Below are 18,900 nucleotides of genomic sequence, written 5' to 3'. Positions count from 1 at the left end.
AAGTAAAAATAGTTAGGCAATAATCCTATCAGAATTGTAGGTGACTACCTATGACAAGTTCAAGTAAATACAAAATGAAATGTACATATATATTCAGGTAACATTTATTTGGATTGTACAACCAACAGGTTTTTTTGAGCACACTGTTCACTACCGCTGTTAAGGTAGCATACATACACACACTTCCACTCTTAATATTACACGAGTTGTAAAGGCTATACTTGGCATGTGCGAAGTTAGTATTTCAATATTTAGTGTAATAAGAGCTGATTGGTAACATTTCTCTCAAAAATACATATAGAAGTTTACAGCTAAAGGAATGTTTTCATAAGTTATCTCAGCTTACTTAGGACCATGTTAAACGTGTTAGTAGTGTCGAAGTATGCAAGAGAGTGTTTCGCCTTCACCAAATCATTAAAATTAAGAACCAGAATAGCTGAAAAGTGCTGCAGTCCAGAGGATACAGATTATTCTGTACTTAATATATTTTTGTTTTACCTCTGTAGTAAAACCTCCCACACTGACAAAAAAAAAACATGATGCATCTTAATGCACTCACACACTTCATGGAAACTACTGTAGTGGTCCTTAAAGGTAATGGCGTTTCACAGTCATTGAAATGTGTAACCATTGTCCATAGTTGCAAACTGTCCGAGTTCTGACTTATGGTCTGTAACAATCAGACAAAAAGATGGTTCAAAGACACACATGCATACACCAGTATTGGGTTCAGTATTTGTCTTTTAAGTGTTTATCTAGCCATCAATGTCCCAGCTGAACAGATGATGTTTGACCAGCATGTCCTGCACGCCCTCTTTAAGTGGTCTCTGCTCCTTCTCCTAGAAAAAGAATGGACAGCAGCAAAAACACAAAATGAGACAATGGCATGATATATAAATGCTGACTTCAGAGAATAATGATTATATGAACAAATGAATGTCACACCACACTCAGCTTACCTCTTTCCGCTCAGGGAGCTCACAATCTTGAGAGAGACTGAAGGCAAACTTGGAAAGAACCCTGAGGAAGTGTGTTGACCAAAAGTTGCTCAGTTATGTACATATTTTAAGTAAAATGAACACATTCTCCTTTTACAAGGTTTGCTATTTTCATATATATATATATATATATATATATATATATATATATATATATATATATATATATATATATAAAATACTATATTGCCAAAAGTATTTGTCCACCTGCCTTGACTCACATGAACTTGAAGTGCCATCCCAAACCTAACCCGTAGGGCTCAATATGATGTCCACCTTTTGCTGCTATTACAGCATCAACTCTTCTGGAAAGGCTGTCCACATGGTTGCGGAGTGTGTTTTAGGAATTTTGGACCAATCTTCCAAAAGCGCATTGGTGAGGTCACACACTGATGTTGGTCGAGAAGGCCTGGCTGTCATTCTTTGTTCTAATTCATCCCAAAGGTGTTCTATCGGGTTTAGGTCAGGACTCTGTGCAGGCCAATCAAGTTCATCCACACCGGACTGTCATCCATGTCTTTATGGACCTTGCTTTGTGCACTGTCATGTTGGAAGAGGAAGGGTCCCGCTCCAAACTGTTCCCACAAGGTTGGGAGCATGGAATTGTCCAAAATGTTTTGGTATCCTGGAGCATTCAAAGTTTCTTTCACTGGAACCAAGGGGCCGAGCCAAACTCCTAAAAAACAACCCCACACCATAATTCCTCCACCAAATTTCACATTCGGCACAATGCAGTCGGAAATTTACCTTTTTCTTGGCAACCTCCAAACCCAGACTCGTCCATCAGATTACCAAATGGGAAAGCGTGATTCATCATTCCAGAGAACGCGTCTCCACTACTCCAGAGTCCAGTGGCGACGTGCTTTACACCACTGCATCCGACGCTTTGAATTGGACTTGGTGATGTATGGTTTAGATGCAGCTACCCAGCTATGGAATCCCACTCCATGAAGCTCTCTGCATTCTGTACGTGGGCTAATTGGAAGCTCACATGAAGTTTGGAGCTCTGTAGCAACTGACTGTGCAGAAAGTGGACAACCTTTTTGCCCTATGCACTGACTCCTCTCTGTCAGTTTACGTGGCCTACCGCTTTGTGGCTGAGTTGCTGTTGTTCCCAAACTCTTCCATTTTCTTCTTATAAAGCAGACAGTTGACTTTATCATATTTAGCAGCGAGGAAATTTCCCGACTGAATTTGTTGCACATGTGGCATCCTATGAAAGTTCCACGCTGGAAATTACTCAGCTCCTGAGAGCGGCCCATTCTTTCACAGTCTCCATGCCTTAGTGCTTGATTTTATACACCTGTGGCCAGGCCAAGTGATTAAGACACTGGATTCTGATCATTTGGATGGGTGGCCAAATACATTTGGCAATATACACACTTAAATGTGCTGTCCTAAAAAAAACTTTTTTGCTAACATCTTACCTGAGTTCACACTTGATCTGAACCCAACCCGGACTGCGTAGAAATGACCACGGATGATACCATTTCTCGACAGCCGCCATGCTGGAACACAACACCTCCAGCCATAAGTGCAGCACCTGCTCACTGGTCACAAAGAAAATACACAGTTTGAGGAGAATGGTTGGGCAGGTTTATTTTCGAGTCAGAACATTTGTTGATTGCGGGCCAAACTCACTTGAGGCCGACGCAGACAAGAGACCTGAATTTGACGTCCATTTGAGCGTGCGACATGTCATGGCTCATGTTGACTGACTGCACTGTCTGGGAAGAGCAGACAAAGGGCACTCATGAACACCAACATCTCCAACTCCTACCTTTTTGTCAAAAGACCTAAAAGTGCCAAGACGTTTTCTCTGTACAGTGTCGGTTAGGGTTGCACCATATTAACGATGTACAATATGAATGATATAATTTTTTCCTACAATCTTTGTGATATTCCATCTTGATGATAAATTCCAGCTGTGTTGTGCAAATCCAATCCAACCCACTTTACTTGTATAGCACATTTCAGAAAACAATAGAAGTTTCACAAACATGCTGCACAGTAGTTAAAACACATTTAAAAGCAGGATAAAATACAAGTCAAGTGTAAAAAAAAATTTGAACTAAAAATAATACATTCATAAAATACATAAAATAGACTAAGATCTCACAACTCTAACGCTGGTTCAATAGCCAAGGTATTTATGACACCGGTTTTTGCTGTCCTCTCGGCCAGGTGACTCTTGGAAAAGAGATTTTAATCTCAATGACTTTCTACCTGGTTAAATAAAGGAACATGAAAATGAATGGCTTCAGAGGACAGCAGACATGAGCATTGAGATCTCCAACAGTTAAAAGTCTATCATAATAAAGGTACCAGGGTGGACAAAAACTCAAGTCGTTTATAAAAATGTAATATTTACGATTAATACCCATTTGTAGTGTCATCCAAAAATACAAAGTATTGAAACAACAAAAGAATAAGTGCTTAGTACAATTTAAACGGAAGTGCATATAGAACCATGTTATAACAGAAAATAAAACAAACAGTAAATTAGCAAGTGGATTAATAATAGTTTTGAGAAGATGATTCAACTGGAAATTACGTAATATGTTTCAGAGCCTTTGTGACCAGTTTTGAAAATGGTTCTATTATCATTGATATACAAACCAATATGTTGTGATACATTTGGTTGTTGCAAGAGTCTGCAATATGTACCGCAATATAGATTTGAGGCCATATTGCCCATCACTAGTAAAGTAAGCAAGTGTTTATACATGTATACTCCATTCTTACTCACTCTGTATAGGAGCTCCTCTGGCGTTAGAACCTTCCCATCTTCATCTAACCTAGGTTAAAAACATGTTTTAACTTTACAATTGTAAACAGCACTGCTACTGAATCATCATGTAAATAAAATGTACCTGTATGTTTTACAGAGAACCAGTCTAGAGTACACAGAGTTGAAGTCCCTCTCTACCTCTCTAGTGGCTGCCTGAAGAGAGCAAACTTAAGTAGAAGTCAAATTGTGCATTATGTGAAAGGGACGAAATCCAGTGTACCTCTTCTATGAATAACCACGGATGACAGGGCCCACCCAAAATGGAGGGCTTCTTGAGGCCATGCAGGAAGATGGCCTTAAGGGCCGGACATAGAGTCCCTCTGGCGAGATCGGTCACAGCTTCTGTTACAGAGTCATCGCCTGCTAGCGAGTACTCTTTGCTTCTCTCGTCAAGGATCTCAACAAACTTTGCAGGAAACCAGCCTGTTCAAAGAGCAAAACAAGGTAAAATGAGGGCTGGGCAATATTGGCTTTTATTAATATCTTTGTATTTTTATGCCATATCGCGATATACGATATATATCTTGATATTTTTCCTTAGCCTTGAATGAACAGCTGATGCATATGATCACAGCAGTATGATGATTCTATGTGTATACATTAAAACATTATTCTTCATACTGCATTAATATATGCTACTTTTAAACTTCCATGCAGAGAGGGAAATCACAACTAAGTCAATTTACCAAAACTGTATTTATTAAATACTCTTCATTCTCTCACGGGTGACTTTTTAAATGAAAGAACAAATTAGTAATGCTGCTACCTTTTGTAGCAACACTTCTAATGCATACTTTGCGTATTGCTGTTGTCAGCTGAATATCTTCCCGCTTGAAGACAAACCACCGCCAGATGATGGACCCCGTGCTGTTTTTTTGGGCATTAATTGTTCTTCTATTTGTGATCAGTTTCGCACATTCTCTCTCTTGTAATGTCACTCGCACCGCTTGAACGACCTGCCTCAGCTAACGTTAGCCATGCTGCTACCTCTCTGCTCGGCGAGAGCGTAAGACGCTACACGCGAGACAGTATGTGACGTATATAAGAAGGGGGGCTTGTTTTACGTCTGTGAGAAGAAGAGACGAGAAGGAGTGAGAAAAACGCCTGTAGTGTAATGCCCAAAGCTAAAAGCAACTGCGTGAGAATGTATACTCGAATATTACGATAGTCGTTTTCTATATCGCACAGAGGCAAACCCGCGATATATTGTTTATATCGATATATCTCCCAGCCCTAGGTAAAATGATTGCTCATATTGATGAATCAGCAAAACACACCTCTAAGACTGTTGAGCTCTCCAACCCAGCAGTGTTCATCCTTCTGTGAGACGATCTGACAGGATCATAATCACAGGCAGTGTTAGACCCACAATATTGTTATTATTGTCAAATATTTCTGTTTGTGTGTAATGTCTTACAGTGATGATGTCATTCTTCCTGAAGCCCAACTCATCATCGTCATGCCGCTCAAAATCCAGCAATGCCTTTGCCCTTCTCCGCCGGTTTCGAGAGACGACCAGGAAGTTTTCATGGTCGTGCTGGTGGCTCTCCATGGAGTAATCTGGCGTGAACTCCTACATACACACGTGTGTGAATGTGAGCTTATTTTTCGTCGCTAAGGGTCCTGTTCTCCCATTTGTGCGTATGTTTTTTTTTTTTATACATGCTTGATGTTAGGTAAGCACGTTTCTCTTAATTGTATTCTCCCATTCAGCCTGCGAACATACTGGAAACCAGGAAACCAGGCAGGCTTATTACTAATAAGGCATACTTTGCTGTGACCCCCTCTTTTTTTTCGTACTGCGAAACTTACAGAGCAAGGACTTTTACTGTGATTACTTTTACATTTTAAAAGGCTATATTATAACAGGCAGCGGAAAAGTGAACATGTGTCGTCATGGTGTTGATGTGTTGGGTCTGCACGCTACAACAGCGACTAAAAACATCTACATTTTGTATCTGGTGTGTATGAATACACATTTACCTGTTTTGAATGACTTTTTTAAAAACCTATTGTTAATGAAAAAGGACTATTTTTTATTTTAGCATGACAACATGGCATTTGCAAATCTTCCTTGCTTTCCTTACTGAACCATAAACTGAGTGTAAACACTAAACAGACACACTTTATAGCTTTTAAAGTCAGTTACTGTATAAACTTGGAGAAATGATTAGGCACTTTATACGTTTACATCCACCGGCTTCAAGGATCCATTAAATTGATCGTTCTACAGCTACAGATCGTTGAACTTGGACTTACCCATCTTATGCAATTAATTTGGCTTCGCTGTGGGCTTTAGTTAAGTTTTCTCAGCTGTTTTGCTAAGCACACGCTGCACTAGCAGATGGTGCACGATAAATTTTGACCAGGCAGCACAGGTAGCCAGCTTTAATTTTGTTTTGTAGTTACAATATAGAGTACTTAAAAATCAAAACATTTAAAAGCAATGACTGAAGTTTATGCATGTTTTAAATTAAACTAATTAGATTTTTAAGACCTTTCAAAATCGTATTTGGGACTTTTTATGATATTTTAGGAGAATTCTGTGTAAATATCTCCGCAATGTCTTCATGGTTTGATTTCAAATTTTCAAAACTTATGCAAATACCATTATACAACAGCAGGTACCAATAGGTAATATAAGTTGGTTTTGTAAAATATGGCCCTTCCAAGGGTTGCTCCACCGAATGTGCATCTCCTCTACAAAAGAGGAGAAATATAATCTTAGAGAAAAATTTAATTTAAAACATGTGTATGCACGTACAACACTTAAGACCTTCAGTATGTGGAATTAAATTATGGAATGGATTAAGCAAAGCAATCAAACAATGTACTATGATCCACTTCAAAAAAAATTTCAAAATTAAAGTGCTTCCAAAGTACAAAGAAGAACCATGATAAACATTCTGAATTTATTCATCCATCCATTATTTCATTCTCAAAATAATCTCACTTATCTCATTTTATGGAATATAACTTACTTCACCAATTATGTATTTATTTATTTTTATTGGGATTACTTATGGAGTATAGTGTGAATACATTGTGAACAGGAAGTGAACAAAAGTTTTAGCAACTGTTATGTAAAAGAAAAGGGGTAGGATTAAATAAGCTCTGCTTCTTCCTACTCCTTTTCGAACATGTTGAAAAGAGAAGCTGGTAATTGTGATGTATCATGTTGTATGCTTGCATGTTCAAAATAAACTCGAACTCAAAGTGAGCAGTGACAGACTAATGTTGAGGGAAATAGAAGCCCAAGTGACTTGATACTGTATAGCCGGTCTGCGAAAGGTATTATACTATGTGATCATGAGCAGTGCTGTTTGCACTCACCGCGCTGGAGTGACGTGGGTCCAAACAGTGGAAATGCTCTGCAGTGCTGGTTATGGCCTCCCGAAGGGCCGCCACCAGTGCCGTCTGCTTAATGTTTTTGGATTTGAGTGCTTCAGCCTCATCCTCCCCAAAGAGCAGGGAGGTTAGCGTAGACTTTCGCCGCAAGGATTGCCTTCTCACCGGCTGCACCCACAAAAAAAAAAATACATACACTAACACATACAGCTGGAGCCTAGTCTAATATGACTTACCTTGTTGAAATTAGCATTGAGCGGCGTATTGTTTCCACTGTTGAGTTGAGCCTGTTCATTCAGTATGTATGCAAGGTGCTTGTGTCTATGGGCTTCAAGAGTTTCCTGGGACAAATTTCCTGCCAGCCTCATAGCCTCGCCCAGAACTGCAGGCCCATCTTTCAGCTGGCTGGGTAGGTTGGACAGCGTGTTGAAAATGGACGCGGAGTTCTCTGATGAGATAAGCTCCTCCTCCTAAATTAGCAGAGTTAAATTGGTCAGTTTAATCGTCAAAAATATATTGTCATTAAAACAACTCTTTTGTTTATGCACTAAACATGGATAATTTAAGATAATAACACTCAAGGGACAAATGCTTAATTTTTTGTTGTTTTACTATATTTTGGTCATCATTTGTGTTGTGTTAGTCCATTATACATGATTTTTTTTATTTTCATAAAAAGGATTTTTTTTCATGTTAAATTTTAAAGGTCACCAATTATTTCACAGGTTCATGGTTATTTGAGAATACACCTAAGCTAATGAACATGTAAGTACTTAATTTTTAATAAGGCATAAACACATTTTAGATCCTTATTTTCTATTTTGCCTTAAATCTGTCAATCAGCTGTAGCCCCCCTCAAAAATACCAAATATGTTTTTTTAATCTTTATTTTAATCCTTTGAATGGCTTTTGATCATTATCTGATCAAAATAAAATAAAAATAAAAACAATAACATGTCTGATATTTTTTGTGTAGAACTGAAGTTTGAGAAAATTGAGCATTAAAAAAAAAAAACTCTAATATTGAGTATTGATTATTCATGTCTTAAAAGCACCAACTGGGTACGCTACTTGGCTGTATCCAGCAGAGGCGCTGTTGATTTAGTCGCTATTAGGTTTCCAGAAAAAAGGACATTCAAAAACATTCAAAGATTTCTCTGGTCCCTTTAACTATATTTTTTAGAAATTTAAAACAAGCGATTAAATTATTGATATATAAAACAAATAGTTGGTCTCTATCACTCCACAAATCCCACATAGTAACAAAATCAAACAGGAAGTAAATGTGGAGTAGGGTAAAGACCTTAATCTTGAGCATGCCCAGTGTGACCTGGAAAAGCACCAAAGAACCCTGGTAGAAGAGGAGGTCCCAAATTCTGAGGAGAAGACGAATGTCTACCACACTGGCAAAGGATGTCAGGAACCAGTGCAATGTAATCAGCGACAACTCTAAAAGTAAAAGAAGAAACAGAGTATTTACTGCTTTTTAAAGACCTCAAAGTTAGCCCCTTTCTAATTTCTAGTACCTATGTCATGCTCCAGTAAAAGGCGGTCCAGTGCTGGTAGGTATTGAACAATGAGCTGACGAAGTACCCTCTGGTCCGTTTGGACGCCCAGCAATGTGGAAGAAAAGTAGGACGGCGGAAGAAGGTCTTCTATCAAGGCACACATCATCCATAGCACATCCTCTTCCTCCATGAAGAGCAGCAGGCAGGAAACCACCTACATGAAGTGGTAGGCATCAATCAAGGTGCATAGCTAAAGAAACAATTACCAAAAAGATGAAAGGTTTCAGTGGATGGACTTGCTCACCATGCCAGTTCCCTGACAATACCCGATGTCGGGGTAAAGCCAGGCCAGTGCTCGAAGTACCCGCCGCAACCTTGCTACCCCAACACTTGTCTGGCTATTGAAGCACACATTGGTTGGCATTGTCCGCAACAGATCTTTCTCGATCTGAGGGACAAGATATTAAAGTTAGAAAGATGTTACAATTCAATACAATGCATTCACCTATCCTGACATAAGCACAGTTAGTCAAAGATGTTATTAGGCTTGGGCCTATAACATTTTCCTTGAGGATATATTGTCCCACAAATTATTACTGATAAACAATATTGTTGTCAGCAAGACAAAACTAAGCACTAATGTAACACTTTCAAAGCCAAAACTATTTTATTTCTCATTAGTATTTTTTACAATTGTGATTGGATGTTCAATAACAATCATTCTAATAAGTAAAATACTCGCAACCTGTTAGGAAAAATTGCTTTTCCATGAATATTACGCAGCCTAAAGTGCACTTTCTCCTCAGTTTTTAAAACCTCATGTGGTTTGTTTGTTGTATTTTTGTTGCCATCACTTTCCAACAAATCTGGCAAATACTCCCATACAGGGACAGTTGGCTTTGCAATCTTTGGATCTTTTTTTTCTCTTAATATGTGTTACTTTGCGAGACTTCTCACGAGTTAGGCCCTGTCGCCAAACTTATGTGTGCGTAAGCTTGCGCTTTCGCCTTCACCCACAGAGACAAATATTGTGGATGACTGACACAGCGTTCAGTCTGTTCGTTTAATTCTGTTAAAAAACAAACGCGCTAGAGTGCTGAGAACGATAAATAGAGCAAACCCTTTTGCACGCTGCTTGGAAGCCAGAGATGAAGAAAACAAATGTGGCAATTAACTAAAATGATCAAGTTAATTTTCATTTATGGTTTGATCAATTGAGTAATTGATTATTGTTACAGGCTGAGATAATATTATTTTTCTTCAGATTACTCACATTAGAGTAGTAGTTCTCAAACTGTGGTACCCATTCCACTAGTGGTAAACAGGCTCCATGTACTGGTATGCAAAATAATCACTTAATAAAATATTCCAAAACAGTGTTACTGTTCAAACTGTGTGTAATGTTACAGTGGCCAAAAATATTAAATATGATTGCTAAATAAAAACTCTGCCTTGTTTTCAATGAATACTTTGGCTTACTACACTACTGTTTTAATGTCAGGCATTTTGGTGGTACTTAGCAAAGTTTTTTCTGAGGTGGTGCTTGGTAAAAAAAGTTTGCGAACCACTGCATTAGTGTGTGTAGATGTGTACTCATCTAAAAGAGGGCTGGTAAATGTTTCTTGGGCTTTCACCTGTTTAGCTGTGATGGTGTCATCATTGGTGCTGTTCTTGATAATTTCTTTATACGAGATCTCAGAGGTCCTCTTCTTCTGTAATGCGCCAGACAGACGCATCCATAACTGGCAAAGAGAAAACATTTCAAAGCTCAAGTCTTGTTGTACAACCATGAGCATGTTATGTTGTTTGGTCCTTCGGAAAAAGAAAAATACACCGCAGTATTTTACCTGCGGTCTCATGCTGTGAGGAATGCCCCCAAGCACTAGTGAGCGCAGACGCTCAGAGCGCGAAAGGACTGGAGCAATGAGCTCCCAGGTGAGGTCGCCCACGGTGTGATTATGCGTAAACTCTAAATGAGCTTGCCACCGTAACCTCTGCTGTGGGTTTTCACGTTGTGGTGAGCCTTCGGTCCCCAGCCAAGGACTGGGCTCATCAGACTCTGACGGAGAAAAAAAAAAATCAGAAGATGTGATTCTTAAGAGAGTATGACAACAATGCAGTTTAACTTGAATTTACTAAACCCTCATTGTACAAACTTTTATTTAGAAACCACAGATGAATGAAAACTGTTTGGTATATGGACCTTGTTTCAGGGTACGAACGTTTGTGTGCCATTGTGTGCCTTGAAGCACAGCCATTTTGTGCGCGGAAGCATTGCTGATCGATCTCCATTGCTCATTGTTTGCCAGCACAGCAGTGCTGTGGTAAGCTTCTGTGCTACTTGTGTGCTTTTTAGCATTTTTATACCATTTTTCAAGTTTTGCTATATCACTACGAATCTAAAGAAAGCAACAGACAAGCGATGTGTTGCTTGAAACATTCAGACCCTGCATCTTCTATCTTCCCCTCCCTCCCTTCAGTTGCAAATTAAAAAACTCTGCAAAAAGTCAGTGTTCAAAAACAAAAACAAAAATTAAGGGTATTTTATTTGAACTAAGCAAAATTATCTGCAAATAGAACAAGAAAATTCAGCTTGTCAAGACTTTCCAAAACAAGTAAAAATAGCTTACCTCAATGAACCCAAAAATACCTTAAAACAAGTATTTTCTCACTAATAACAAGTGCACTTTTCTTAGTAGAAAAAAAGAGACCTTTTTGCTCAATATGTTGAAAAATATTCTTAAATTAAGTAAATGCTAATGCCATTATCTTTACATAATGATATGCGCTCGGCATCATTATTTTTTTTTCATGCTTGAAGTTAAAATGATTACTTTAAAAAAGTAGTTTTATACTTGTGAGTGTTAATGACGCAGCTTTGCATCAGTTGATGTTCTAGTTTCAAGCATGTTTTACTCAATATAGGTCATAAAATCTCAGTTACAAGCTGCAATATCTTACTGAAATAATTTAGGACCAACACCCATATAACAAGTAAAACACTAACATAAAATCTGCTTAGTGAGAATAATTATCTTATCAGACAGAAAATAAGCAAATATCACCCTTATTTGAGATATTTAATCTTACTTAGATTCCAGTTTTTGAAGTGAAGTGTTTTTTTTTTTTTTTATGATTTTATTTCTTATTCATTATAGCTACCTGGCTGTTAAAGTTAAGAAGTCTTGTGATATCAAACTGTGAGTGCACCACAGGGCTAGTGACAATGTGGGTGCATGTCGGCTGGGCTGCAGAATAAGATTCAGTTGAACTAGTTGTTGATAATTTGGCTTTGTTATTAAAGACTCATATGTTATTAGAGAGTTGACCCATCACCTCCTTGTTGTATTTGTTTGACATACAGTACTGTAAAGCGCTTTACAGTGTACAATCCTTTGTTCAAATATGAACTTTTGTCAAGTCTGGAACCAATTAGTCATGTTTAGATTGTTTTATATGGAGTAATTTGCATTAAAATACTTACTTCTTTACTTGCAAACCCTGTTCAAGAACCAACTAAGTTTGTAAATTGAAGTTCCACTGTAAAATGTCAATGTTTTTGTGTCATCAGTATAGATTGTTCATTAATAGCAGAAAAACCTGTGTGGGCGTAAAACGCACATGGAAGTCAGGAGGTTGAATGAAAGTAGAATGTCCAATGCAATTTGGTATTCAGACATATTTGTCTTAGAATTTAAAAAGCAGAAATTATTGATTATCTTTAGCAAACGAAGTGTCATGCTCACATTTCCAAAGGAGTAAAAAGTTTAAAAGCCATACTGAGTGAGTTGCAATCGTAACACTAAGATCACATGTGCTAACTGGGTATAACTAACATCAACCAAGGCATTTTGCAAGACAAATCTCCAGTCACAATTTCTGGAAGTTCAAAGAGCAGAGAGATTTGAGCATGTCCATATGAGAGAAGCATTACCTTCGACGTCGACTTTAAAGCCAAACTCATCATACTTCAGTTCATTATGTTCCGAGTTGTCTTTCTGTGGGGGGGGCAAAAGAATATGACACATCATGTTGCCTCATAAAGTAAGAGGATTTTTATTAGATCCAACTAAGCATCGACAAAAGAAGTGCTCACTTGATGGTACTTGGCCAAAATGTCTTGGGGCCACATGCTTGGAGTGAGAGCAGAGAACGGCCCACCTGGGGCCGGAGTGTAAGTACCTACAAGATACATAGAGTCAATAATATACAAAGAACCATATATACGTACCTACAACATTTATGGAATATAAATAAATACCTGACATGGCACTGGCTGGTACAGCGATATTTTCTGTATCCAAAGACTGCGGTCAGTCTGGAGTCAGGAAGAGTATGAATTCCAGGTTCTGCTTGACACAAAAACAGAATACAGTGGTTTAATTACTATCTGCTATCACAGAAGTCTGTGTGTATGACAAAGAAACTGAATAATGAACTACTTGAAGATACAAGAAAGAAGAAAAAGGGAGGATGCCACTACCCGTGATCACATGTCCCCTGTTCTCACACGAGACTCAATACTTGACTTAACTTTGCAAGCATTTCTTCACATTCTGCACATTAAAAGCCCTTCAGCAAGACGCGCAAACACAAATTACAATAGGCCTATTGAGCTGGCTGTATTTGCAAACTGTATACAATAAAATAAAAAATCTAAAAAGGGAAGGTCAATGCTGAAAGGATCTGTAAATCAAACCATTTCCACATCACATATGACATTTACTGTATTTTTAGATGACTATTTCTCAGCATTACAACTTTTATTGTAATTGTCAGCTATTCTTGTCAATGTGTGAAAACAGGGAACTTTTAGTTTTATTTTGTTGATAATTGAAACATTGCAGGGCAACAGGGTTAGCACACAAGTCATCCTTTTAGGGAATAAAATAAAAAATGCCTTACAATAAACAAACACCTCCCCCTACAACGAGTAGAACATGTAAGAAAGAGGTTGCAGTGGAAATGATTCATTCAGTAGCAGCATCCAAAGGAAGATTTAGGACTTATGCGTGATGAGAAATCAATTTGAGGACGGGAGTATGTCCAAGCAGCTACAGGGTATGTGTGTAACTCAGGGGAATACTGGGATTTCAGAGTTACGCCCCTACATACGTTTTTATCACCTGCCAGCAAACCTCTGCTGCACACAGTAAGTAGTACAAATCCATCAAACTGCCATTATTACCTGCAAAACTAAAACATGGCGCTGCTGAAGTGGCTGCTGGTTGCATCCAGTACTTATAGCTGGATGGTTACATTGTATTTGGGAATTGCTACGAAACAGTTATAGATTTTATTTAGCATTTCAGATTAATCAAGATGAGTGACATGTTTGTTTATAGTTCTGGGAGAATAGCAATGTAATTGCAGGTGCAGTCTTCTAAGGCTATGTTTACACTAAATCATTTAACCCCCTAAACGAATAATTATTTAGCCTAAGCCCCGTTTCAGCCAAACTAAACAAGCGTTTAATGTCTTTCTCCTCGGACAAATTTTTACACGGGTAAGTGCGCCATGTATTTCTTGAATCTCCGGCACTTACCTTTGTATGGACTTATTGATCGTTTACAAACCGAGTTAGGAGAGGAAGTGACGCCAGGAAGACTGCGCCCACACAAGAAGTGATGTCAGAAAGACTGCACCCCACACAGTAAGAGACATCAAAAAGAACACGCCACAGCCAGCTTCAAAACAAAGATGGAGGCATATCATACAGACATGCCTGTGTTTCTCCTTCTTGTACATGTACAGGCGCTTTTGGAAATCACAAATCAATACCTCAAGTGAAGGAAACAGGCGATTGCAGCTATTTCGGATACAACGCATTTTAGACGGCAAGAGAACTTTCCAATGTCCGGGTCAGCTCTGATTCTACTTAGCGAAAAACTTTGTCCCTTCCTCCTGTGGATGTGACACAGGCAGCGTGCGTGATGCCCGCATTTTCGCTAACTCCACCAATAGCGCGCAGCAGAAAGATGCAACCATCCTTTGGTGTCCCAAACAACTGCTGGAAGATGAAGAACCGGTCCCTGTTTTTCTTTTGGGCGACCCAGCTTATCCCCTGACGCCATATCTCACGAAAGAATACCCCAACGGCGCAGTCAACCCACAACAACAATACTGTGGGTATTCTCTGTCTAGATTAATTGTTGTAATTGTTGCAAAATATTCTTTATCGCATTGTCTACTTTCTTATGTCGATTAAAGATTTGATTAATGTATGATGGCTCAGGTGTGATTCACTACAATAGGGTCCCACAGCACACTGGATTCTAATTAATTGAAATACCACAACATTGGATATTTTCTTTAAAGGAGATACATTTTAATTTAAAACCTGCACACAAAAAACAGCAAACAAATGTAAAATGCACAGCAAACTATTTACAATATAGCTCTTTTAAATAACTTCACAGTGAAGTAAAGTCATCTACTGGAGAGCTTGGAGTAGATGGACTTTTTTTCTTTTCCCACGCATCCGTACTAGCTCGCGTTGGGTCTTAAACGGTGGCATTGTTGTGTGTGGACACATAAGGTTAGGTGAGATTTACCCTGGATAACAATATCCGGTTTAGTGTAAACGGGGCCTAAGTATGACACAGGAGAACACAGAAGCCAAATAGTGATTTTAGCTGTGCACGTAAAAGGAAGTCTTGTGCCATTGTTAAGGAGCCCTCACCTTTCTTGTTCCTGGAAAAAAAGAGTCTGCTAAAGATAAGCATTCTGCTACATATGCACTGACTTTTATCATGCCTTCACTTGAGAATGCAGACACTGGGGGAGAAAGTTTGGACAATTCCAAGATAATGGAAATAAAACATGACAAGAGTGGGCGGTGGGGCAATGTGATTTTTTTTCTCCATTGGGGACCAGACTTCCTTGCTGCCTCCCTGTGTTCACAGTTATCACAACACTGGTGACTCATGCTGCATTGGGCTCCCACCTACACAACGAATGGGTAGCTTGAGCTGAATAATGATTAACAGGCCTGATGTTTTCCGTCACAAAGACATGCACTTTCATTAAAACACCTTGCGCTTCCTTGTGCACGGGGGAATGCATATTCGCAGAATAAACGGCAACAAATCGGCGTTCCAATCAGAGTTAAAACATGTGTGGGGTTTGCATGTTCTCTGATCAGGCTTTGTACACCTTTTCCATGGCCTAATACAAGCAATTTTTAAGGACTTTCAAGATCAATTTTCCAGTTTTTCCAGTACCCTTCAAAAGACAAAAAAACAGTGTGAATCAATCCATAGCTCTGTTGTTTGAGGTCACGAAATGCTGTCTGTAGGAAAATTACGAAAAAACTGCTAAAACCCAAGAATAGCATTGAACCAGCAGTTAACATTAACTGAATGGGGCATAGAAAATGAAGCAGTGTTTCTGTAGACTATTCGATGTCATTGGTGTTTGCAAACATTGTTTACTTGTTTTTTTGTATCATCATCATCATTCCTTACATGAAATGACATACATTTTTATTGTCTACTTGCTTGTTTGTATCATAATTCATGCATACTTGGCAACCTTGAAACCTCCGAATTCGAGAGATTGGGGGGGTCAGTGGGGTTGAGGTTGGGGGGGTTAAGGTGGGCGGGATTTGGTGGTGGGGGAGGGGATTGTATATTGTAGAGTCCTGGAAAAGTTAGTGCTGCAAGGGGTTCTGGGTATTTTTGTTCTGTTGTGTTTATGTTGTGCTAAGGTGCAAACGTTCTCCCAAAATCTGTTTGTTAAAGTTAAAGTACCAATGATTGTCAGATACACACTAGGTGTGGTAAAATTTGTCCTCTGCATTTGAGCCATCCTCTTGATCACCCCCTGGGAAGTGAGGGGAGCAGTGGGCAGCAGTGGTGCCGCACCCGGGAATCATTTATGGTGATTTAACCCCCAATTCCAATCCCTGATGCTGAGTGCCAAGCAGGGAGGCAATGGGTCCCATTTTTTATAGTCTTTGGTATGACTCACAACCTACCGATCTCAGGGCGGACACTCTAACCACTAGGCCACTGAGTAGTATTCTTGTTTGGTGTGGGTTCACAGTGTGGCGCCTATTTGTAACAGTGTTAAAGTTTTTTATACGGCCACCCTTAGTGTGACCTGTATGACTGTTGATCAAGTATGTATTGCATTCACTTCTGTGTGTGTAAAAGCCACATATATTATGTGACTGGCAAACGCTGTATGTATGTAGGAAAAGCGGATGTGACAACAGATTGTAGAGGACGCTAAAGGCAGTTACCTTAAGGCACGCCCCCAATACTGTTGTCCGGGTGGAAATTGGGAGAAATTCAGGAGAATGGATGCCCCGGGAGATTTTTGGGAAGGGCACTGAAATTTGGGAATCTTCCGGGAACATCGGGAAGGTTAGCAAGTATGACATGTTCATTAAAACGAAAACCTCTAGGCCTGATGGACCGATGCACCACTGTCCTCATGGGGGCGACACAGAGCCATACATACGGCTCTGGCATTGATTGATTGATTGATACTTATATTAGTAGATTGCACAGTTCAGTACATATTCCGTACAATTGACCACTAAATGGTAACACCCGGATACGTTTTTTAACTTGTTTAATTTGGGGTCCACTTTAATCAATTCATGGTATGACAAGACAACAACCTAATAAAAGGGCTCGTGCAAAGCCAACAGATCAAGCAAGTATAGCTTTCATTTTTAAAAGGAAACTTATTTTATTTTTTCTCCCATTTTATAATTAGCCTATTGAGTCAGACTGCCGAGAAATATGATGAACGTTCCCAAGCATTTACAAGCACTTCACCCAAAATTCAAGCATGTTTCAAATCTTGAAAACACATCATTAAAATCAAAGCATTTTCCAGGTTTTTAATTGCCCGTATGCACCCAGCGGCATGGGAAAAAAGGATGGCTATTCCGTGACGTCAAAACAGGATGTCGCACGGATGTTTCCACACAAACTCACGTCTTTTAGACTGTCCTTCTTTTTGCAAAGAACACTGCAAAAACACTTAACATTATGTGGGCTTAATCACGTGACGAGAGCGTCATTTGATGACGTAAAACGAATACGTCCCGGATGACGTCAGAATAGTCGAACTAAATATAACGTTACTTTTTCCTTTTTTTTTTTTGTTTTACTTCCTCCTGTCAACATATTAGACACATACTAACACGGTAACACGTGGAGGTAACATTATATTTATAAAAATAAGATACATCCCGGGAACTTATGCAATGTGTTCACTTGTCTGTCAGCTGTTAGCAAGCTAGCATTAGCATGTGTTTTAGTGCGTGCTATAGTCCGCTAGCTCAACTTACCGTGACATTCGTCAAGTAGAAACACAAGACTTATGGTTGGCAACAGGCGTGGCCACGATGGTCAAACGGACGAAAACACCAAATGCTGAGCCATGACACCTCCCGACATTGAACAATATTCCTTATGCTATATTGCACCTGCTAGCGACGTTTAGCGCCGCTGTATCCTAGCACCTTTTCCCTTCCTGCCTTCTCCAGTGGGAGAAATAGTCCCGGATGCCGGAACTACATGCCTGTGTTCAATAATATCCTTCCGCGTAGCAATTGATGACGTTGCACGGTAATCCAGTCATTCATTCATATTTTTTTATTCGTTCATTGTATTAACATTTACCGTGAAATACATTATCAGGAGCACATGTAACGATATATAATGACTATACAAAGGCATTTAATTGTATTTATAATACTCCTGCAAACACTCTATGCGGGAGTGTGAACAAGATACACTATAATGCAGTGGTTCTCAACCTTTTTCAGTGATGTGCCCCCTGTGAATTTTTTTTTAAATTAAAGTACCTCCTAATCAGAGCAAAGCATTTTTGGTTGAAAAAAAGAGATAAAGAAGTAAAATACAGCACTATGTCATCAGTTTCTGATTTATTAAATTGTATAACAGTGCAAAATATTGCTCATTTGTAGTGGTCTTTCTTGAGCTATTCAGATAAAAGATAAAAATAACTAAAAACTTGTTGAAAAATAAACAAGTGATTCAATTATAAATAAATACTTCTACACATAGAAGTAACCATCGACTTAAAGTGCCTTCTTTGGGGATTGTAATAGAGATCCATCTGGATTCATGAACTTAATTCTAAACATTTCTTCACAAAAAAAGAAATCTTTAACACCAATATTTATGGAACATGTCCACAAAAAATCTAGCTGTCAACACTGAATATTGCATTGATGCATTTCTTTTCACAGTTTATGAACTTACATTCATAT

At 38.9% G+C, this 18,900-nt stretch overlaps 1 protein-coding gene across 1 annotated transcript; it reads right to left on the bottom strand.

Moving 5' to 3' along the window:
- Positions 1-88: 88 nt before the first annotated feature.
- sgsm3 (small G protein signaling modulator 3) lies at positions 89-18,175 on the bottom strand. Its single transcript, XM_061884910.1, has 20 exons — positions 17,953-18,175; positions 12,907-12,994; positions 12,742-12,827; positions 12,580-12,643; positions 10,493-10,704; positions 10,280-10,387; positions 8,950-9,093; positions 8,664-8,859; positions 8,441-8,586; positions 7,374-7,607; positions 7,123-7,305; positions 5,207-5,362; positions 5,067-5,121; positions 4,010-4,212; positions 3,872-3,942; positions 3,748-3,796; positions 2,640-2,725; positions 2,426-2,548; positions 960-1,020; positions 89-839 (listed from the first exon to the last, which is right to left on the bottom strand). Exons 2-20 carry the CDS (start codon positions 12,911-12,913, stop codon positions 756-758), a joined length of 2,268 nt encoding a protein of 755 aa, XP_061740894.1. The 5' UTR covers positions 12,914-12,994; positions 17,953-18,175; the 3' UTR covers positions 89-755.
- Positions 18,176-18,900: the final 725 nt, after the last annotated feature.

Source organism: Nerophis ophidion, linkage group LG23 (genome assembly GCF_033978795.1).
Source record: "Nerophis ophidion isolate RoL-2023_Sa linkage group LG23, RoL_Noph_v1.0, whole genome shotgun sequence".
In the NCBI taxonomy this organism is placed as follows: Eukaryota; Metazoa; Chordata; class Actinopteri; order Syngnathiformes; family Syngnathidae; genus Nerophis; species Nerophis ophidion.
Note: the sequence above shows the minus strand (reverse complement) of the source record. Positions and strands in the feature narration are given on the sequence as shown.

Bases quoted from the DNA above. Each gene is read 5' to 3' on its own strand.
- sgsm3 (XM_061884910.1), bottom strand. The intron at 5,363-7,122 runs GTGAGTGCAAAC...GTGTGTATGTAG, and splicing joins ACCCACGTCACTCCAGCGCG to GAGTTCACGCCAGATTACTC. The intron at 2,549-2,639 runs GTGAGTTTGGCC...CTTTGTGACCAG, and splicing joins CTTGTCTGCGTCGGCCTCAA to TGAGCAGGTGCTGCACTTAT.